At 42.8% G+C, this 23,372-nt stretch overlaps 1 protein-coding gene across 2 annotated transcripts; it reads left to right on the forward strand.

Annotated features, from left to right (window-relative positions):
* Positions 1-2,796: 2,796 nt before the first annotated feature.
* Positions 2,797-11,892, forward strand: ZDHHC22 (zinc finger DHHC-type palmitoyltransferase 22). 2 transcript variants are annotated; one of them, XM_045015772.1, is made up of 3 exons: positions 2,797-2,893; positions 4,130-4,705; positions 9,365-11,892. In XM_045015772.1, exons 2-3 carry the CDS (start codon positions 4,144-4,146, stop codon positions 9,628-9,630), a joined length of 828 nt encoding a protein of 275 aa, XP_044871707.1. In that variant the 5' UTR covers positions 2,797-2,893; positions 4,130-4,143; the 3' UTR covers positions 9,631-11,892. The 2 variants fall into 2 exon arrangements, with proteins under 2 accessions (XP_044871707.1, XP_044871708.1); XM_045015773.1 differs by lacking the exon at positions 2,797-2,893 and adding an exon at positions 3,860-3,956.
* Positions 11,893-23,372: the final 11,480 nt, after the last annotated feature.

Below are 23,372 nucleotides of genomic sequence, written 5' to 3' on the forward strand. Positions count from 1 at the left end.
TAGCCCAGGTTAGTGGTGACCAAAAGATGCCATCAAATGATGGCTGTTTGATAGATTGTGTGGAATGAGTTAGTGAATTCCCAGTCTACTTCCTAGTAGTCAGTTATCCACATCAGAGAAATCACCTTCACACTTGGCACTAATTGATCCTGTCTCAGGGTCAGTTTAAAGGGTCAGTGGACCATGGAGATCAAACTCCCTCCAAGTCAGGGGTGAGACACTGGGGGCTGGCTCTGGAGTGGTGTGTGGGAGAAGTTCACAGTGCCATTCTCCAAGAAGTACCAGTGCAATGGGTAGTAATAATAATAATAATAATAATACCTAGGCCTTTTATATAGTGCTTTTCATACAGAGATCACAAAGCCTTTCTGAAGGAGGTAAATGTTCTTATCCCTGTTTTTACAGATGTGGAAACTGAGGAATGGAGTGGTCAAGTGATTTATCTAAAGGCATCCAGCAAGCCAGCAGCAGAGCTGTGAAAAGAACCTAGGTCTCCTGTACACTAGCCCACACTGCCTCTCTAAAAGAGAAAATGGGAGACTTACATTTCTCTGTCAATCAGTCTAGCTTCTTTCACCACTATGACATTGGGGACGGGGGAAGGGAGAGAATAATACCAATTCCTGAAGTAAATATTGATGTCATTTGTTTTAATACATACCCACAAATTAACCATTGCTCTTGTTATTTCGGTGAGTGGACAAGCTAAGTTGTCTAGCTTTTCTCAAATCTCTCTCTCACACACACAAACACAGACTCAAATTCCTCCCTGATATAACTCCACTGAAGTCAATGGAATTATACGAGAATTAATCCTGACCCCTCCTCCCCAATCTCACACTGCACAAACACAATAATGTGAACAGAGAAAAACAATTTATACCATATTTTAAAATATTAAGTCAGTATTTTGCTAGTCACAAAATTGTGAGCATCAAAGTCTGGAAGAGCATGTTAATGAAAGCAGCAGGCATAATTTAGCCACTGTACCACTCCAGTGGGAAAAGCTGCTCACTTTCTCTTATACATTTCATTAATAAACTGTAGCTTGTGGTGCTACCAGTATAGGAAGAATTAATGTCTTTCATGTTATTCATTCCCTTCAGTCAATGAGCCTCCATTACATGAAAAGGTTTCAATGTATTTTTTCTGTTATTTTGATGTAAGCTGTTAAAATAAGAAGAAAACAGTGATTGTTCAACAGTAGAAGCTAGGCTGGTATATTCCTTCTTTTAAGGCTCACTCTAGTTTAAAATAAATAAGTCAAGGAAATATTAAAAGATTTTGTTTATTTGGGATCATGACAGGGAGATCATTAGGATGGGAGTGAAGGCTGGGTGAATGCTGTCCAGTTTTTCCCACATTTCTGCTGAAGTGCACCTCAGTCATGTCTCATTTCAGCTCCATTGTGCACAGGCCTGGCTTCCTCTGGCTTTTGTTATCCTAAATTGTTTTTTCTCTGATATGTTGAATCATGAAAGTGAGCTGAGAAAAAAAAGTTATTTATGCAACAAAACAAAAAAGCATTAAATAAAAAACATCTGACTGTCACTAACTCCCACAGTGTGTGGGGGGGAGTGGTGAGGGGGTAGTTCTCACAATGCGTATCTCCTTAGAAGCTGAGACACAGGAGCACACTTCAGTCCTGCCCTGCCATGCACTCCACTTAGATGTGAGTGATGGGCCTCGCTGGCAAAAGCAGAGCCTGCTAATGAGTCTGAATCACAGGATGGTTCTTATGAAAGGGATCAATCCTAGGACCAGTTTGCAGTCACCAACCTGTATTTTCTTTCGCCTGTGACCAGTTCAGAATTTGAATCTTGGTCTCCAGAGGTTCAAAGCACTAAGCCAGGGAGCCTCCTTGTGCCCCTTTCAAAGGTCAGACATTTATTTGACAAGCTGTGAGTGTCTGTCAATGTCTTGTGTGTGGGTGTTTGTGTGGGTGTGTGCAGGTATTTTGGAGAGAGAGAGCGTGCATGTGTATTGTGTGTTGGGGGGAAGAGTGTGCTAGTTACTCAGCACTTATGGACGTGGAGTAATTAAAGCTCTGTGCACAAGTTCTCTGGGACTCGTTTAGCATACAGCACAGTGCACTTTACTCCCCTCCCTTCAATGCTCATTAGTTGACTAGGGTGCCAGAGGTCCTGGATCTGGGTAAAAAAGAGGAGGCTGCCAGCCGAGAGAGAGAGAGAGAGAGAGAGAGAGAGAGAGAGAGAGAGAGAGAGAGAGAGAGAGAACCCCTCCCAAACTTTCCAGCCGTCACAAAACTGTTCCTCAGGGCTGCTGCTCTTCCCAGGAGTGGCTCGTCGGCAGCAGGCGAGACGTTTTCACCCTCCCTCCTTCTGAGGCACCTGCAGGAGCAGCAGTTTCCAGCCGGCCGGGCTGCAGCAGGCAGGACCTGCTCTGGGCTCTGGGTGAGTGAGCTGAGATTCCTCTTCCTTCCCGTCTCCTGCCCCACTGCCAGCAGCTCCACGGTGCTACAACCGGTGGAACTGAGGGGCTTTAAGAGCCCAGGCTCCAGGGCGCATAGGGACACCTTCCCACTGCGTACGGGGTGCTGGTAGGGTGGGAGGGAGCCCAGGTGCCGGGGCCCGGCGGCGCACAATACTCTGGCTGGTGCTGCAGGGACAGCTGCCTCCAGTGCCACGGCTCCCAGGAGGGCTCCTGCCAGAGGCACTGAAGGGACAGCTCCCTATTTCCTGCTGGGGGTGCTGAAGGGACAGCTCCCCATTGAGCCGCCTGCGGCTGTTGGGAGAGGGCTGCTAAGGGGGAAGCTCCTCGAGCCTCTGCTGTTCACACCGCGGCTGCTGCTAAGCCAGCGGCTGGCCTCGAAGGGCCACCAGCTTCTTCCCAGCTCCCTTGGACTCCGGCCACAGCAGATCCAGGCAGCCAGGTAACAAGAGCAACAACTATGCACTCCTAAAAACAGCAAGCAAGGGGATTTCAAGGTTATTCCGTGTGCCAGCCAGCCAGCAAGCCGGGCGAGCTCGGAGAGGGGGGTGAGCCGATCTGGAGACTGCCCAGCGGTCCCGCCAGAACCAGGCTGGGGCTGCCAGTGTTGGCACCACAGAAAGTTCCCAGTGGCTACTAAATCTTTGAAGTGTAAGGGACAAATGTGCTTCCGATTTAAGTTCCAGGCTGAAGTTTCCTTACAATGGTGGATAAGGTCCAGCCGGGGAGCGTAAAAAGCTGGCAGCGCTGGAACAGGCGGCTCCCTGCTTCATTTATTTGTCATATGTCCTTGTACCCTTGTACATTTTAAATGTGCCTGGCACAGATGGAAAAAGAAAGAGCTGAACGTAGTCATCGCTGTGTTGGGGGAGCTGACATGGACCTGCCGAGATGGCTGCTGTTTTGTACCTTTGGTTTTTAGGGGGTTTTGTTTGCTTGTTGGTGTAATCACGTGTATTGACTATACAATAACGACAGACAGACACACACACAGCGCTCTGTTGCTGTTACACAGTTCCTCGCACAACGCCGAAGGTTGCAGCTGGGGCAGCACTTAGCAGGTGTTTTGTGCATTTCCTAATTTTGCGCACGTAGGGACAACAGTCATTGAGGTAATCTGCAGATCTGTGGCTTCAACGGATAAATTAGAATTTTGGATCTGATCCGTATTGCAGTGGATTAGAGCAACCACCCTTTCTCGCTTCCCTTCTTCCCCCACCTTCCTTCTGACATGCAACACAAAAATTGACCCTGCCTGTAACAGGAACTCCTGTAGTAGAGAAAGGGGGAGCCGCGGAGCGAGCTTGGTGCTGATGCAGCCGGCAGACAGAGCTCCAGACACCGCAGCCTCTGGGATCTCAGTGGCAGTGGCGCCTGCAAGCTCCCTGAAGCCAGGCACTGACTGGGGCTGTGATAGTAACAGCTCGGAAATGAGGAGCGATCGTTCCCCAAGGAGCTTGTCTCTGTCACACGCCACTGAACTGGTGGGGGTTTCATTGCAGGGGGTGAGTGTGGCAGACGGGAGGGAGGGGCGGGGGAGGGCAGCAGAGAGGGCATTACCAGGAGCAAACAGGGGAGCCGAGGGGAGGCGGGGGGGATGGGGAACCTGGAAGGAAATGGACGCATCAAGTATCCGTCCGAGGCGGTGATGTTTGTTCTCTTCTTGCTCTCCCTGCAGGAATGTAATCCACAATGCTAGTTCTCAGGGTGCTCAATGTTGTTGCTCCAGCCTACTTCCTGTGCATCTCCTTAGTGACCTTCGTCCTCCAGCTCTTTCTCTTCATCCCCAGCATGTTCAAAGACCCTTCCACCACCCCACTTTTCTCTCCTGCTCTGCTGCATGGGGCCCTCTTCCTCTTCCTCTCAGCTAATGCCCTGGGGAACTACATCCTTGTGATACAGAACTCCCCTGAGGACCTGGGCAAGTGCCTGAACTCGGGCGGAGGAGCCGAAGTGGTGGCGGACCAGCCGGACGGAAGCAGGTCCCCTTGCTCAGCCTTGCCCAGCACCCACTTCTGTAGACTGTGTGCCAGAGTCACCCAAAGGCATGACCACCACTGTTTCTTCACAGGGAACTGCATCGGGAGCAGGAACATGCGGAACTTTGTCATGTTCTGCCTCTACACCTCATTGGCTTGTCTCGACTCCCTGGTGGCAGGGGTGGCTTACATTTCTGCAGTGCTCTCTATGTCCTTTGCAAACCCACTGGCCTTCCTCACCCTCCTGCCTCACTCCATCAGCCAATTCTTCTCAGGTAAGCGGCCTCTCTCCCAGAGAAAGAACATGGTCTCTCTTTGCTCAAATGTGTCACTTGGGTCCTGCTCTTTCCCAGGCAACTTTGTGAGGGGTAGAGGGTGGGGAAAAGGAAGAGAGGGGTTCCTGTGCTCAAGGATCTCTTAATTGAGGTTTGGTGTACATTTCCTGCAGTACTTTAGCACTGTGATCAAAGGCCCTACTGGGCCCCAGCCAGGTTCCAGACACAGCCCTCTTCATAATTTATTAGGTTCTAAAAAAAACCCAAACCCAGTGCCTAAGACAGAGCGTCAGTGAGCAGGCCTGGTGGGCACAGAGACAGTACAGTGCAACTAGGCAGCAGGAGAAAGAATTTCACTCATTATCCTCCCTGGGTGCCTGGGCGTGGTTCTCAAGTTCTTCAGAGGGGGGGACCATATCCTAATAGAGATTGACTGGGGGACACTTCCCCTTCCATTTGCCATCACCTGGTCACTCCTCCACTCCCATTAGACACACACCCAGTCCCACCGCCTTTCCCATTCACCATCATCCAGCCCCACCTCCCCTTCCATTCGCCATCATCCTGCCCCATCTCCCCATCATAAAACACACACCCAGCCCCACTTCCTTTCCCATTAGACATCACCCAGTCCAATCACCCCTCTCATTAGACACAAGCCCAGACCCAGCTCCTTTCCCTTCCCAATAAACACACCTCACCCCACATCCCCTCCCTGTGGCAAGTACAGCAGCTGCTCACATGGAAAATCAGTGTTAGGAAATTATGCTAGCTTCCTTTAATGCTATCTAGCAGGTGGAAACAAAGAAGAGAAATAGTATGATGTGACCAACCAGCTCTCCACAGACCTCCAGCTAGTTCTTTGCAGACCACAGTTTGAGAGCCACCATTGATCTCTGAAAGCCCCCCACGCCAAAAGCAAATGTATTCAGAGGAATAATCTCTTGCTGCTGACCCTGCCTTTTTATGCCTTTCAAGGTGCCCTTTCCCCATCTGCATCTTTTCCTGCTCCTCATCAATTCTCCCCCTACTCCTCTAACTTCTTTTCCTGATCCTACTTCCACAGCTCTGCCTCAGCACCTCTGGTTCTGTCCCTCCTCATCTCACCATGCCCCCGAGCCCCTCCAAATGCACCAAGTCTAAATTTGAGACAAAACCCTAGAATGAAGGGCATTTGAAAAGTCGCTACACAGAAAGCTTATAGACTAGTGGTACTCTGAAAGTGACTAAGTAAAAATGTCATTCTTTTAACCATCAGACCTGCAGCCTGTGTGTATCAGAATCAGATCTCCTCACTTTACTGACTAAAACAGGACTTCTGCTCTGACCCCTGCAGAGCCACTCAGCTCAGGGAGAGGACCAGGATTGTATTCTGGGGTCATGAATCAACAGGATTGTTACTATGTTTTGATTGCAGAATCTTGCTAATGATACATGAGCCACAAGGAACCCAGATTGATTTTCAGATTCCAGGCTGAGAAGGCTGGCATTTAAAAACAAACAAGCAGCAATTTACTTAGAAAAGTATCCAATTTTGGCATGGTAGTCACTGAAAGACAATAGACATGGAACCCTGCCATGAGATTTTGGTGAAGTCACTTTTCCAAGTAGAACCACATTTTAATGAATGTCAGAATGAATAATGTCTGACTTGATGCTCTCCTCTTCTAAGCTATGCTTTACACAGCAAAATGGAGTGGGGGAAAAGGTGAGGAGGCCACCAGGGGGCTGGTTATGGCTCTTTGATTCTGTGGGCTGATCTTTATCAACCCTGGCATATGTTAGAGCAAAACCCTAGGCTTCACTAACTTATGCCACTAGTGTATGGACCCTAAGGGATCATGTATTAACTGAGGATCAGTGCAGCAGAGCAGAACTCCACCACACTCCAACACATCCTTTTCCTCCTCTGACACGCTCTCTATGCTGGCAGCAGGTGACCACTGGAGATGGATCTGCTAGTTTTATGCCAGCTGGATTAATTCTCAGCTGGCTAGTTGTGGCCAGAATCTGTGATCAGGAGGCACAAAAGAGCCAGCATGGATATCAGAATTTGTCCCAATATCTATAAATTAAGCATCATGATTCAGCATTTCTGGCATAAATAATGTGCAGCAATAAGAGTGAGATCACATCAAGTTCACAAGGAACAGAAGTAAATTTGGATTTAAAATGGGCTCTGGTAATGATGGGCAAATGAGGGGTATTTTTTATAAATGTCTGTCAGATTGGATTTACTGACAAAACTATAGACTACTGTTTATTTGGATAACCTAAGAATAAGATGAATAAACCTTATGTCCATTAAGTATGGCTCAGGGAAGCTTTATACTTGCAAAAAGAGACAAAGGATTCCTCTTCTCACAACATGGTGACTTTCTGCATCATGGCCTCAAATAAACCTTGCAGGCTTGTTGAAAAATCCTCAGCTCCCAACAGAGCATTATCAGGAAAAATGAACCAATGTCTATCACTCTTGCTTCCAATAAATGCTGAGAAGCCCATGCTTGTGTCTGACCTTCCTATTCAAAATTTCAAGTTACCCTCACTAACTGAATTAGTATAAGGATTCTTCACCTCCTTAAGGGGATCTGTTCTTCCCTTGCCATGTTGTGCATGATGTTTACTGGGACCTGACAATAAAAGAAAGGTGATATTGAATTTAAAAGCAATGTTTAATGGTTCAAGTGTTCAGGACTGAAAAGCCAGATGCTGTAGTCTGTTTGAAAAAAATCATCCTGTGAATGTTCTCTCCTAGCCAAGTCCAAAACGTGAAGTGAAGTCAAAGTGTAATTTTGTGGTAGCCAACAGCTAGACTATTAATTACAGCATTTCAAGATGGAGAAGCTGGAATTCATAGATTTTAAGGCCAGAGGAGACTATTAGATCATCTACTCTGAAATCCTGTATAACACAATTCCAATAACTGGAGGAGCCATGAGCTACTTACTGCCAGCCACCCAGCCCTGTTCTGGTGACTCCTGGTGAGAGAGGATGAGGCAGGACTGGCTATAAGACTAGCCAGCACTCCTGCAACATTCCCTATGGTGACTTCTGCTGAGAGAGGCTTGGATTAGAGTAACTTGTGTTGCGCCCCCCCCCCCCGCACCTACATTCTTCTCTTCAGGAGGGAAAGGTGACATTAGAGATGATAATGATACAGTTTAGATATTAGCGTCCAAATATTCAGGCACATCACTCATAAAAGGTTACACTCCGTGTGTTTTGTAACCCAGCGCCAGCCCACAGGGATCACTCTGGGAAAGCAGCTCCATCATGCTGCACACCTAGGCAGGGTGGGCGTGTCTATGCACACACAGGCTGCTCCCCCTAGCTCCCCCCTAGCTCATTCAGACCCTGCTCACACAGGCACTGGGGGAAAGGTTGCAAACACTTTTCTGTTTGGAACAGATTTTTATTCCTAACTTTTCCTCTCTCAGAATCTGCTCAGAGTTCACAGTCTCTTCTCCTTCACCCCCCACCCCCCGGCTCTGTTGGCAGCAGGTTGTGACCTGATAGTTTCAATTCTTCTTATTCTTCTTCTTATCCACTCCCTGTGGAGCATAAGGCGCCAACCACTCTCCTCCATTCATTTTGTTCTTGAGCGAGACAGCAGAGTTCATCCCACTTCATTCCCATACCTTTCATTTCCTCTTCAATGGTCCTTCGCCACGTCCCCAATGGTCTACCTCTCCTCCTTTTTCCTTGTGGTGTCCATCGTAGGGCAATACGAGGGTGTCTATCAGCATCCATTCTCAACACATGCCCCAGCCACCTCCATCTTCGTTGTTTGGCTTCATCCACTATATTGTTGATGCCTGTTAATCGGCTCACTTCAACATTGGTGAGAGGTTCTTTTAAAAGACCTGTAAAGAATTAGTTATGATACATTTCATAGTTATATCAGAACTAAAAATATTGGCAGATCCTGAGCGGGTGCAAATTGGACCATATACTGATATCATACTCTATAGAGAGAGATATACAGGGCCAGAACTATAGCTGCTGTAAATTTTCACAGCTCCATTGACGTCAATGGAATTAGGCCAATTAGCACCCGCTGAGGATCTGCCCATATTTTTTAGTATTTATATGTGTATAAAATTATATATAACTTTTTCAAAACAATGATTAGAAATACCTGTTAGATTCAATGTTTCCATAAGTCTTTTAGCGTACTGTAGCCATGTACACAAGCGATGCTACTGTGCTGCAAGCTAGTGCATTGTAGATTCAGACCCTGCTTTCATGTGCAAAAACATCCCATGTAGACAGGCCCTATGTCATTTAAGCACTTTTGAAAATGTTACTAACAATGATTAAAATACATTTTATATTTTGTGGAATTTTCACAAGCCCTGATGCTACGTATTAACAGTATAAACCCTCGTCTAGTCTAACCTCTACCATTTTAATATTTTCCCCAACAGTGTTAGTTGCATTGATTATCATGAATGAAATACTTCAATTAGAATAATTAGAATGATTAATTCTCTTTTTCCTTCTAGCTCTCCAGTTGTATAATTGTTATAGAATATAATTCAGTTTCCAGGGCTCTGCAGGTTGAATATTTCTGGATGGCTAATATACTAATATGTGGGGTGTGTATAAAATGTTGTTTCTTTTTTCTCTTCCCCTCTCCTGGCTCTGGAACTGCAGGAGCTCTCCTTAGCTCTGAAATGTTTATCATTCTCATGCTGTACCTCTGGCTTGGAATTGGACTTGCCTGTGCTGGCTTCTGTTCCCACCAGATACTGTTGATTTTACGAGGGCAAACTCGCTACCAGGTGCGGAAGGGGATGGTGGTAAGAGCCCGGCCCTGGAGGAAGAACCTGCAGGATGTCTTTGGGAAGAGGTGGCTAATAGGACTTCTCATTCCTATGCTAAATGTGGGAAGTGACTATCACAGGCATAAAGACAAGTAACTCTCCACAACACACACACACACATATACCCCTACTTTCTCATACTCTGCTACAACGTGGCAAAGTTGGGATAGTCCATCTCTCAGTACTGCAGACTCTAGGGGGAAGGGATTGGCTAGCAAACTGAACAGACATAAGAGATTGTCTTTCTGTTCTGTGCTTGTACAGTGCCTAGCACAATGGGGTCCACATCCATGACTAGGGCTCCTAGCTGCTATGTTAATACAAATAATAAATATTAATAAGGAGATCACAAACCATGTAGATGAAGAGATACTGCCGCTTTGTAGACACATCACTGCACCTGTGTACATGGCAACAGTCTCTGTACTATTAGAAAAAGAATATTCAAATCCTCCTTTAGGCACCTTTCTCACTCTTTTATCTCCCCTCTCTCTCTTGCTCTCTCTCTCTTATTTAATCTATGCCTTCTCCCACTGGCAGCAGGATCCTTCTCCAGCTAGCTGATAGCCTATGCTATCATGACTAGATTGTAAGCAAAGTATATGTTCCTGTGGGGGGTTCCAAGTTGGAGCTTTATGAAGCATAAAGTGACCTGAGACAGAAAGAAACATTTAACAATAAAACTGTAGTGCAGCCAAGCCAAACCCTCTAGGAAGAGGCTGCTAGGAAGGCAGAGAGAGTCTAGTCTCCATAGACTAGAAATTAGGGATGGAAAGGACTTATTAGGTCTCTTGATCTCCAATTATTCTTGATCTCTTCCCTTCATAGGTGTATGAAGGGATAGCAGCTAATAGACTGACCACGAGGCCTGTCAGGATTGCAGCTCTATTGGCTGCTTCTCAGAGTATTTCTTCTTCAACTCCCCATCCTCAACCCTTGCCTTATGACACAGTCCATGGCACAATTGTCTATCTGGCTCCAAGGACCAGCAAGCAGATCTAATAATGGACCTTGGATCAAATAAGGCAGAGATACAAGGAAAGAAAACTGTGAGCATGAACGGAAAAGATGCATTTGAGAGTTGGGCTGTGTATGTGACAGAGGTAGGCTGGGGGTGACTTGTGTGAGTGAGTGACAGAAAGTGCATGCACACAGACTGGCCTGACAGGAGAGTGTAAGTGGCAGCACTTAAATGTACATCCTGATGTAGCACACAGTCAAAGATGGTTCGTCCATGTTGAGTGGTGGTCAGAGTTCAGACCTCACTGGAAGACAGTGGGGTTCTCCAAAGACACTTTGCTATAATTTTGTAGTAGTATTAAAAATTAACAAAATTATTACCTCAAACATTCCTGCCATACCTTTACCATAGGCTCTTCAGAGGTTCTCAAACTGGGGGAGGGGGGCATGAGAAGCTTTAGGGAAAAAATTACTGCACATATTCAGAGCTGGGTGGCCGGAGAGTGGTGGCCATACCATATCATGCCATCCTTACTTCTGCGCTACTGCCGGCAGCGGTGCTGTCTTCAGGGCTGGGTGCCTGGCCAGCAGCTGCCACTCTCCACTCTGCCTTCAGAGCTGGGCAGTCAAAAAGCGGCAGCTGCTGGCCAGGTGCTGGTGGGGGGAAGGTCGAGTAAATTACAACAGACACAAAGAAGGGGGGGTGCAATCAAGTTTGAGAACAAATGCTTTAGGACATTTCCTCTAGCCCAGGTATAGTGGAGTACATTCATCATGGTGTATCTCCAACAAAGAAATTAACGGAGTTACTATTGGGATTAATCAGCCCAGAATGTCAGTATGTCCTGCTGCAGCAAACCCCATCATATCAGTGCTGAGACACCATGCTGATAGGTGCCTTAAAAAAAGACACTACCACATTTCAAAAATTATCACAGTGCTTTATTCCCAGGGGCTTATTATAATGAGAAGAAGCCTCTGTTATGGTCATCTTTGCATCAGTGTGGCCTGAATGGGAATCCACTACTTCTCTTAATAGACTGGAAGGACCACTGTTAAGCAATGAAAGCTGTATTTCTTCCTTGAACACCACTCTTAATCTACCCTGGGGGAGGAGCATAATACCTGCTATCAAAGTTGTGTTTCTCCCATAGCAGTGCACAGCAGTCATTCCTACAGACTTTAGAATTGGCTCTCAGACAGCTCTAGCATGATCCCAGAGTGTACACAAGTAACAAACAGACACAGTACATTGTGATGAGCTGTGTGACCTAAGAATATACTGCAGAAATAACTAGTTATGTAGGTAGAACACACATAAACAATATTCTTTCCACATTGAATGTGTGTTCGCATGAACACACCAGTATTTACATGTATAGTATGCTGTATTTTCACTAACAGACAACAATAAAGTGTTTTGATTTTTTAAGTTATCTTCTGGATGTTGTGATCTTTAACTGCTCTTTTGTTCTATTTGTGTGCGTGCACATGTATGTGTATAACAGCATGTTTAGCCACCGTATATGTACAGTAGGAAGAAATTAGGAGTCAGGTCTCCTGGGTTCTTTTCCTGGCTCTGCCACTAATTCACTGTGTGACCTTGGGCAAGCCACTTCATCTCTCTACTTTAGTCACCCCATCTGAAAATGGATCTAATAACATAGGAGGGTTGTGAGGTTTAATTTGTGTTTGTAAAGTGTTAGGAGGTCCTCAGACAAAATGAGCTAGAGAAGTGTTACTATTATTATTATCCACAGACAGCTTGTCCAAGTGAATTACTACCTACTAGTACCTATACAACAGAAAAGTTCACCTTGACAGTATCTCGACTAGGAAATGAATTAATTGTTTCTGACAGTCCCCTTGTTATTGGATTGTGAAGAAGCACTTTGCACTGTATGCCTGGCCTTAGAAGTATTCCCAGGATTATTCTTATTCCACAGTCTAGCTGATCCAACTTCCTCTTCTCATTACTGATTCTATGTTTTATTCCTAAAGGGGACGGGCTTGCAAGACTTCAGCCAGTAGCTTTTTTTGTGTCAGCACAAATTATGAAATTATGTTGTGGAATTCTCATCCTCTGCATGTGTCATTTTATTGGCATTGTCGGTTTGGTCAACTCCTGCTATTCACTGCCTGCAGACATGTTACCTCAGACTGTCATCTCATCAGGTATCACATACTAAGAAGGGTGGGGCCAGCTCAGTACTTGGAAGGGGGACTCTTCCAAGGAAAACCCAGATATTACACAAAGTAATGCTAGTGATTCAGTAAAAATCACTATTCTCTCCAAGTCAGTAACCAGTGCCCCAGCCTGATGCTAGAGTCAGCTATGCTGACAGAAGGTCCTGACCATTTCAGTCAGAAAAAATTTCCACATTTTTAGCAAGTGTTAATCCTGGTATCACAGCCAAATTGCAGTATGGGGAACTGTATTGTGACTCCCTAAAATTCCTCCTGCAATTTCAGTTATTCCTCACTTCCTGACCTAAATTGATGTGTTGTGTTAATGTGGGCTCTTAAATAGCTTTTCTGAACCATGCTACAGGTGCCTGCATTTTAGCGGTACTGAAGTGACCTCTGCTTGTATATCTTCTTGCAATTAATGTCTTTTGGGATGAAAGGCACTATAGAAATGTAACATTATTGTGGTATTGTATGTTGGCTTATCGCTCTGCTCTCCTCCCAACTCTGTGAACTGCAACATCCAAAATCTAAGAGTGGTGAGACCCTTGGGAGCAGCAGATGTCAAAGCTTCTCACTTATCCAACCACCCAGACATCTCTTCTATATGGTACCTAAGGTTTCATCAAAATCCCAGAGGGAAAAGAACCCAAATTTTAACAACTCCAACCAGAACCTTTGCTCCTGGCTGAGACTTGGCAAATTAGGTCCAAGCCCAAGAGTAACATAGTTACTTTCAACAAATTCTCAGGAAATCAGTTTGATGGTTCTAAAGTTTGATAAAAGTAAAGAAAAAAACTCTTCCCATTTTCAGCTTTTGGAAAGCTTTTTCTTAATGTTCAGAATAACAATAACAACAATTATAACAATATAAACACATTTTGCAAAGTGATGGTTTCTAACAGGGGCTAACTGCTTCTACTATTTTGAAAACTAAATATTAAGGGCTTAGTCATGTTTGAAAGTCCAGCATTGTGCTGAGAGTGGTGTGAAGGTGGAGTGCACCATAAGGTTCTCCAGGGGTTAGAGGGTATTAGATGCTGCTCTCTGAGTCCAGTCAGGTGTGCTTTATTGGCTGGTACAGGGTGAGGGAAGCTGATTCATGGCTCCATGTCTTGCACCCTTTTTGTTGGCTGTGAACATGTATGGGGACCAGGCACATTCTGGCCCTTAATATAGTTTAAGATACTGACTTTGAAAAGTGGCTATTTCAAAAAATGGTGATTTCGCTGAAGTCTGAAAAAGTCCTAGAAGTGACAGTAGAGACCAAACCAAATGAAAGCTCGCAGTGCAATGTCACTGCCAGAGAAGACAAGCAGCCATCGTCTGCACTTGGCCACCATAAGCTGGAAGTGAGGACAGCACATAGCAAGAAAGAATTTGGCCTTGCTTAGGCCGACATAAACATCTGCACAGATGCAGTGTTAGTAACAGGGGTAGATAAAGTGACAGATTCATGAGAATAAAAAGGGAGCATGAATAACTGGTTTTGAGTCTGGGTGTCTGTAATTATAAGTTTCTTGCTGGAGTTGCTTTACTGATAAGTAGAAAGTATGAGCTTTTTTGCTGTTGGTATGGAAACAGTCAGTCCATTAGGGGTTTCTTTGAGTTTTGCTTTGTTTTGAGTTACCTATAAAAGAGTTTAGTTAGTGTGGAGAAGCCTGGAAGAAGTTCTTTTAAGAGGATTTCTATGAGCTTGGAGCCTGACTGCTACCTCCCCAGTGGCTAGGAGGAAGGCCGGCAACCAGAACCCTGCTGCTGACACTCAACACCATCTCAGACTTTGGGTAACTATACTTTGGGGTGCTCTAAACTATTGTGATTTTAGAGGTACTCAATAAAAACAAGGATTTTTAGGTGGAAGCACTTTTGTGTGTGCCAATCAGATGGAGGTGCTGTATCCCCCATTGATTTATTTCCTGACACCACCTGGAAAACAGAACTAGTTACCACAGCTTTGAGTTCAGATAATCCTGAGTAACACCTCACCCTGCCAGGAAAACTGAGTCCCGACTTCAAACCACAGGATCCAATTTCAAACCTCCCAACCTTCAATCCCAGCCCAAACACCAGATCCATTTTATGACAGGCTGTCTGAGTTGAGCCTACAGCCATTTCAGAAAGTCCCATGCCTGTCAGGTTAGCCATGAAATCTTGAGCTCATTCAGAAAATCATCTACATGGACGGTGAAGTTGGCAAGCACAATCAGTCTGGCAAATCCTCTAATCCTGCAGCAAGAAATTCATTAGCTCAAGTAGGGACTTTGCTGCACAGTGGGGCAATCTGCACACTAGAATCATCTTAGCTCAATCATGGGACTCATATACAAGATGGAAATGCTGTATCAGACGAAGTGTTTGAGTAGGAGACCCCCTGCATTTTAGGCTGGTTGCAAACACCACAGCCACAAAATCTCTCATTTGCTCACATTGTATTGAATGTCATATTCTGTATTCCTATGTCCACCCCTTTTTCAAACTATGATAAATTTTGTACAAACTATGCCTTGTAAGGTATCTCCTGAAAACTCATGATTTGCTGATCATTATTGTCCTGGTAAAATATGTGTGGCAACATTTTAAAAGTTATAAGATTCCAATGTATGATGTTACTAAGACATATTCCAAATCTGGGAAAGCAGCCACAATCCAGTTCCTCAGAGATAAAAGGCAAATTGATGCCTCAGCCAGGTGTCAACAGAATCAAATGGACTATCACTTGTTTAAGAGGCCATTCTTTGGCAGGAAAAAGGGTGTGAGTGAGAAATGGCAAAAAAAATCTGGAGGTTCCCATCCCCATATACTTTCTGTCTCCTGAACCCCAGCAGGAGATGATTCTCAAAGAAGAGGGAAAGTGTAAGAATGTGGGACAGACACCCTAAGATATCTCTCCCTTCATCTCTACTCATGGAATCGACAACACTTGAAGGACAAAGGAAGCATCACTGGATGGTGGAGGGATCCTGGCAGAAATAAATTCAGCCAGTAAGACTGCTAGAACATGTGGTGAGAGAGAGAGACTTTTGCTTTGAATTCACTTAGCTTGTTAAGTTAGGTATCAGTTGTGTTTCACCTTTTATTTCTTTGTAACCAATTCTGACTTTTATGCCTCATTACTTGTAATCACTTAAAATCAATCTTTCTATAGTTAATAAACTTGTTTTATTCTTTTATCTAGACTATTGTGTTTGGACTGAAGTGTTTGGGAAACTCCATTTGAGATAACAGGATTTGTGCATATCATTTTCTATTAATAAATGACAGACTTTCTATGAGCTTGTATTATCCAGAAGAAGAGACCTGGCAGTACAAGATGCACATTTCTGGGGGAAGTCTGGGACTGGGAATTTGCTGGCATTGTTCTGCAGTGTAATTCATAGCACTCATACAGTATAGCTGGGAGTAATTTACATGCTGGAGGCTATGTATGAGTAGACCAGAAGTGATTGCTCTCACAGTGAAGCAGTGTAAAAGACACACCAGGCTGGAGAATTGAGGTGACACAGCTGTTCAACAGTCTAGATTGTAACCTGGGTAATGTCACAACTTGGCTGGTAACAACTTCAATCCATCATCATTATCTAACCAGATCTTATTATCTTCTGGGAAAGAGGAGTTTAAGGGGGAAGATGGGTATTGTGTTGATGGAGAAGGAGAGCAAAGGAGTGGAAAACCTGGCAAACTTAGCAGTGGTGCCAAGACTGACCTAGAGATGATAGGGTGAAAATGGACAAGTTAAATATGAGGTTCCAGTTAAATATTTCAGCATTTTGGGATGCATAAGAAGATGGATAACAATGCAGGAAGTTGGGAAATGATAACCCCTGTCTATATAACTCTGATGCAAACACACCTGGGATATTACATTCAGCATTACAGACCTCAGACAAACTGGAGGGATTTCAAAGAAGAGCAACAAATAATTAAGGAGATGAGAGATGGATTTACCAAAAATGATTAAAAAAAACTATATCTGTTTATTTTGGATAAATTAAAATGGAGTGTGTGTGTGTATGGAAAGGATATGAAAACCATCTATAAGTATTTGACAGGAGTAGGAGGAATTATTTGGATGGGATCAGCAGGTATAACTAAGAGTGATGGGATCAATGTAAGAAAGTAAAATATAGGTTAAAGTTCAGAAAATACTTCCAGACAGTGAGATCTGTTAGACAGTGAAATAATCTTCCTATGGAAGAGGCTGAAGCTCCATCACTTGGGAGATTTAAAACTAGAATGGCTAAAGCACTAAAGGCAGGGAACAATCCTGCATTGGTGAGAGGATGGGGTGGGGAGATGGACTAGATAAGACTTCATATTTTTCCTATCTCCAGTTTCTATGAAGAAACAAAGATATTTTCACTAGTGCCAGATATAACAACTGGGAAACAAACTTAAATGAGAAAGGGCCAGATGCTGAAGGCATTTAGCTACCATTTCTTTATACACGGTGATGCCTACAAAACACTTTGCAAGAGGAGTTAAGCTGCTGGTGAGCTAATATTGTCTCATTATTTCCATGTATTCCCCCATCTGTCTATCTGTATCAATCTGCGGTATTTTGTCTTATACCTAGATGTAAGCTCCTTGGGACAGGGACCATCTTTTTTATTTGTTTGTACAGCACCTAACAGAATGGTCCAGGACTTGGGCACCTGGTATAAGACTAAGGCTCCTAAGTGCTAAAGTAATAAAAATACAATAATAAATAATATAATGAAATGAAAAGGGATGTCAAGTGAGTAAAAAAATTAATCGTGATTAATCGCATTGTTAAACAATAATAGAATACTATTTATTTAAATATTTTTGGATGGTTTCTACATTTTCAAATATATTGATTTCAGTTACAGCACAGAATACAAAGTATACTGTGCTCACTTTATATTTATTTTTTATCACAAATATTTGAATGGTAAAAAAGAAACAAAAACATAGTATTTTTCAATTCACCTAATACAAGTACTGTACTGCAATCTCTTTATCATGAAAGTTGAACTTACAAATGTAAAATTATGTACAAAAAATAACTGCACTCAAAAATAAAACAGTGTAAAACTTTAGAGCCTATAAGTCCACTCAGTCCTACTTCTTGTTCAGCCAATTGCTCAGACAAACAATGTTGTTTATATTTATGGGAGATAATGCTGCCTGTTTTGTGTTTACAAGTGTTCGCATGGCACTATTGTAGCCAGCGTCACAAGATATTTATGTGCCAGATGCGCTAAAGATTCATATGTCCCTTTATGCTTCAACTACCATTCCAGGGGACATGTGTTCATGCTGATGACGGGTTCTGCTCGATAAAAAACCGAAGTAGTGCGGACCAACGCATGTTCTTTTTCATGTTATGAGTCAGATGCCACCAACAGAAGGTTGATTTTCTTTTTCAGTGGTTCAGGTTCTGTAGTTTCTGCATCAGAGTGTTGCTCTTTTAAGACTTCTGAAAGCATTCTCCACACCTCGTCCCTCTCAGATTTTGGAAGGCACTTCAAATTCTTAAGGGCTGGGTCAAGGGCTGTAATTATCTTTAGAAATCTCACATTGGTACCTTCTTGCGTTTTGTCAAATCTGCAGTTAAAGTGTTCTTAAAATGAACAACATGTGCTGAGTCATCAACCAAGACTGTCATAACATGAAATATATGGCAGAATGTGATTAAAACAGAGCAGGGAACATACAATTCTCCCCTAAGGAGTTCAGTCACAAATTTAATTAACACATTATTTTTTTAATGAGTGTCATCAGCATGAAAGCATGTCCTCTGGAATGGTGGCCGAAGCATGAGGGGCATAAAAATGTTTAGCATACCTGGCATGTAAATACATTGCAATGCTGGCTACAATAGTGCCAAGAGAACATTTGTTCTCACTTTCAGATGATGTAAAAAAGAAGTGGGCAGCATTAGCTCCCATAAATGTAAACCAACTTGTTTGTCTTAATGATTGGCTGAACAAGCAGAAGAACTGAGTGGACTTGTAGGCTCTGAAGTGTTACATTGTTTTGTTTTTGAGTGAAGTTATGTAACAAAAAAAATCTACATTTGTAAATTGCACTTTCACAATAAAGAGATTGCACTACAGTACTTGTATGAGGTGAATTGAAAAATACTATTTTTATAATTTTTACAGTGCAACTATTTGTAATAAAAATAATGTAAAGTGAGCACTGTACACTTTGTATTCTGTGTTGTAATTGAAATCAATATATTTGAAAATGTAGAAAAACATCCAAAAATATTTAATACATTTCAATTGGTATTCTATTGTTTAACTGAAATAAAAAACTGCAATTAATCATGATTAATTTTTTTTTAGTTTTTCATTTTTTTCGTTAAGCACATGAGTTAACTGCGATTAATTGACAGCCCTAAAAATAAAATAACAATAAAATACACCAGTGACCACATTCTGACCTAACTTACACTTTGTGCCATCTCAGCTGGTGAGTGCAGAATGAGGCAAACTAATTAGTTGATAAAGTGAATAAAGTACCAAAGCTTGAAAAAACAATTAACTGGGCAAACAGAAAAAGTTGTATACAAAATTGCTAACTGAAAGGAGGTATTAGATCTAAATAGAGTTCTCTGGCCTCCTTGTGCCCCAATCCTGCATCTGTAGCATTATTTCCACATAGTAATTATATATATTCACAAGGGGGAATTAACTATCTGTGGACAAAGTAAAGGATTAATGTATCTCTAAAGCTCTTTCCAGTACAATGACCAGACACAGTAATTTTCAGTGTCTTAATATAGCCAGCAGAGGGCACATCCAAACAGTCTCTTCTTGTTCTTAGAAAGACAAAGTGGGTGAGATAATATCTTTTATTGGACCAACTTCTTTTCGTATAAGAGACAAGCTTTTGAGCTACACTCAAAAGCCTGTCTCTTTCGCCAACAGAAGTTTGTCCGGTAAAAGATAATATTTCACCCTCCTTGTATATCTAATATCCTGGGACCAACACGACTACAACAACTCTGTTGTTCTTACTCTTTTTTTGTCCTTCCAGCTCAGCCTGGGTAGAATGGTCACAGAAAGCTGTGCCTCCACCTCAGTGGGAATAGAACAAAGTTATTTCCTATTTAACTTATGTTTTTTCTCTTTCAAAATAAACTATTGCGGCCTGATTTTCAGAGGTGCCGAGTACCCACAACTCCACTTAAAGTCAGTGGGAGATATACCCATCTAGCACACCTGAAAATTAGGCCATTTATATAGGACATACAAATAAATACATGAAACTTCAGATGGAATAAGAGAGCTGATCTAAGACTAAACTCCAGTTCTGGAATGGTTTTAAAATGCTGGACAAAAACACCTTTCTGATTGGCTCAGCATGACGTCATAGCACCAAAAATAGATCATTCTGATTAGCTCCAAGTGATATACCTTTGTTAGTAATACTCAGGAAATGCCAGGGGAAAACATTTTAAGGTTTTAAATAATTAGTGTTTCCTAAAAGCAGTAAATGCCTCAAATATTTTGTGGGGACTGAGATGTCCCTTGCAGTATACCCCAGAGCTATACAAAGAAATAGAATGTGTACAGTGGGCACAACGAGTAGCAATGCCTTTGGTGGTAAAATGCCGTGTCACAGTATAGCAAAAGTCGTGAAATGCAGAGCTGTACTGCAACCCTAATCTGTCTCATTGTCAGCAGCAGAGATGCAACAGGAATCTGTGAAAACTCATGCTGCTGCTGATCTTCTAAATACAAGGCCTCAATATAGACAGAGGCCAGAGTTCAGATCACACTTCATATCTCCTCATTTGAGATGATGTTTCCACAATACGGACAGACCACAGGGACTAGGTTGGTAAAGTCTCATAACTTTTCACCTCTAGGTGGGAGGCATGGATCAGCCTTCATATCACACTCCCCATCAGTGCCCGGCCTGGGCTGGGGAAGCTAATGATCCAACCAGTGGACCAAATTTGGTGATGAATCCTGGTCACGTGCCTCATGGGGCACATTCCGCATAGGCTTAGAAGAAGACCTCTAGGTCTTTACTTCAAATCTCACTCAGCTGAAAATTACAGAAAGTGACGTGTTGAGTTGACTACATGAGATTGATTGGTCTTAGGCCAATTCCTAATTGGGACAGGTTTTTGCATTACAAAATCCATCATCAAAATTGGCCCATTGTTGACAGTTGCAGCAGAGAGATGTATGATTGAATGGATCCGGGAGACATGAACTCTCCTTTCAACCCTGTGAGGTGAGGCATGTTGGTGGACTTTGCACGAAAACTGTCTCTGTTGTAGCTGTTTGGTGAATATGCAGAAGACTTCAGTCTCCTGGACTGACAACCTGTCACTTTTCATACAGGTTACATGTATTTTTTAAATATATGAACAAGCGAAACTTGTCGCTTGGGAAGGTTAGATGGAATACAGAGGAAAATAAAAACTTGCTTGGATTAAACAGAAGCAAAGGATTCTTTAAATAGCTCATGGCAGAGTACTACATTATCTCTGAAGTACTGAGGCAGAATCGACTATCCCATACTCCTACTCTCTCTCATCCCTTGTCAAAAGCAGGGAAATATTTATTCTTTTTAAACATTGCAGGTCACTGTGAAAAGATCACATGGAAAATAGATTCTTTATAAACTGCCTGGGATAGAACTGGAGCCTCTCTCAGTAACTGGACACAATCAAAGAGGAGGAAGCTGGTGTTCTACTAGCTCAATTACATGCAGAACAAGAGCTGTCTTTTCTGCTCAGGAGATGGAATTTGCTCACTGAAACTCCAGAGGAAACATAATTGGGGCACAGTCTACATTTCCAATCAAAGCCTAAACCTAAGGATTATGCTGAAGTCAAGGTGCTTGGAGGCTGTATGGATTCTTACTGCCTACAGGAGGTCCCTGAGGCATTAAGAGGATTAGTCTACAGCTAAGAGGAGGGTTCAAAAAAGTTCTTAGTGCTACTTCACAGGAAAATAATCCTTTATGTTAAGAAGCTAGCTGTTGGATTTCTCTCCTTCCCCACCACACATTAATTTAGGGTGGGATTTTCAATAGCATCTAAATGACTTAGAAACGTAAGCCCCACTTACAGAGGGACTTGTGCTCCTAAGTCACTTAGACACTTTTGACAATTCCACACAGTGAATGCAGTAACAAAAATTGCACTGCTAGCTCAGGGAACTGTAAATACTTGAGCTGTCTAGATATCAAATTATGTTTAAAAAATGTCTTCTGTTCCCTGCCTCTCTCTACCCTCAGGACCCCAAAACATCTATATTTCTCTAAGAGAATTTTACAAAATAGATACATATAAAACAAACATGGCAGAAGACTAAGAGCCAGAGAGACATTTTGTACCCATTATTGAAAATAGGCTCGATCCCATCCAAGCAAATGTTTAATCATATGCTTAACTTTAAGTACGTGAATAGTCCCATTGACTGTAGCTGAAATAGTCACTTGCTTAATTTTAATCACATTCTTAATTTAGATCAGACTACAGCACTCAGCATCTTGCAGGATCAAGCTCAATATGCTTTTCTTATTAAAATCTTGTGACTTCCTTCAGATATATGAAAACACAGCAAATATAATACATCTTGAGGTTTTTATGACCCCATATGACTTTCATTTGCTGTATCACTATGATGTCATGAAAAGGGGTGTCTGTGGAGGTGAAGTAATGTGTATGGGAATAGTAAGGCAAGCTCTGTCTACACTAGGGAAACTTTCTAACATGATTTCCACTTCACTAATGTTAGCAATGGCAGGCTGTTTAGAAAAGTTCCTAAGGGCTGTGGAATTTACAGTCATTTAAATAAAATTTTCTCTTTTGTTTTTCAAAACAGAAATGAATCAGGCTTCTTGTTGGGTGGTGGGATCACAGAGGCAACTCAACCACTCATTGGACAGTTGATTTTGTTTCATTTAGATAATGTTATGGTTACAAATAGTGTTGAGATGCCCAGGTATTTATTCAGGCTTTTAAGGTGGTCTAATATCACAGCTATGACAACATAGGCATGACACATAATAAACAATAATTTAGCACTTGTCAGCTGAGCTGCTTGAAGTGCTTTATCAAGGTACGTATCATTATCCCCATTTTCCAGATAGGGAAACTAAGGTGCTGAAATGTGAAGTGACCTGCCCAAGGTGAAGCAAAGAATAGAACCCAGACATCCTCAATTGTAGTCATAAGCAATAACATAAATTATTAGCAGCAGCATGTTTGTACCAAGGGCCTTTGAGCTGGGCTGTGAGGCATAGGACATTTAAGCTCACTCGTATACTCTGAGACGGGCAGGTACTCAGTACAGCCTCCCCATCTAGATGCATTGTGACTTTTATCTTTTTTTAAATCAGAAGAAAAAAAACCTTTATTTTTAAAAAAATATTTGTTTAGATTTACTCCCTGTTTTCTCAAGATAGACTAACCCCTTCTAAAAAGATTTAAGACTGTAGCTCCCCCGCCCCCTGGTTACTTTAAAGTCTATTTTATGTATCCTTGTGAGCAAATTCCTCTATGATTGCTATTCCAGCACTGCTTGGTGCTCAATATTCTGTTCCTCTCTGCCTTCTTCCGTGCTTTTTTTTCTTCTTTGTTAACAGCTGCCACCCACTCACCGTATTCATGGGATTTTCTGCATTTTACCCCCCCCCCCCACTTTCATCCTCTCAAATTGCTGAGATTTTAAGTATAAACCATATGGCCACTA

Source organism: Mauremys mutica, chromosome 4 (assembly GCF_020497125.1).
Source record: "Mauremys mutica isolate MM-2020 ecotype Southern chromosome 4, ASM2049712v1, whole genome shotgun sequence".
NCBI classification, from domain to species: domain Eukaryota; kingdom Metazoa; phylum Chordata; order Testudines; family Geoemydidae; genus Mauremys; species Mauremys mutica.

Excerpts from the sequence above, each read along its gene's own strand:
- ZDHHC22 (XM_045015772.1), top strand. The coding sequence starts at position 4,144 with ATGCTAGTTCTCAGGGTGCTCAATGTTGTTGCTCCAGCCTACTTCCTG. Across the intron at positions 4,706-9,364 it reads CATCAGCCAATTCTTCTCAG|GAGCTCTCCTTAGCTCTGAA; the intron begins GTAAGCGGCCTC and ends CTGGAACTGCAG.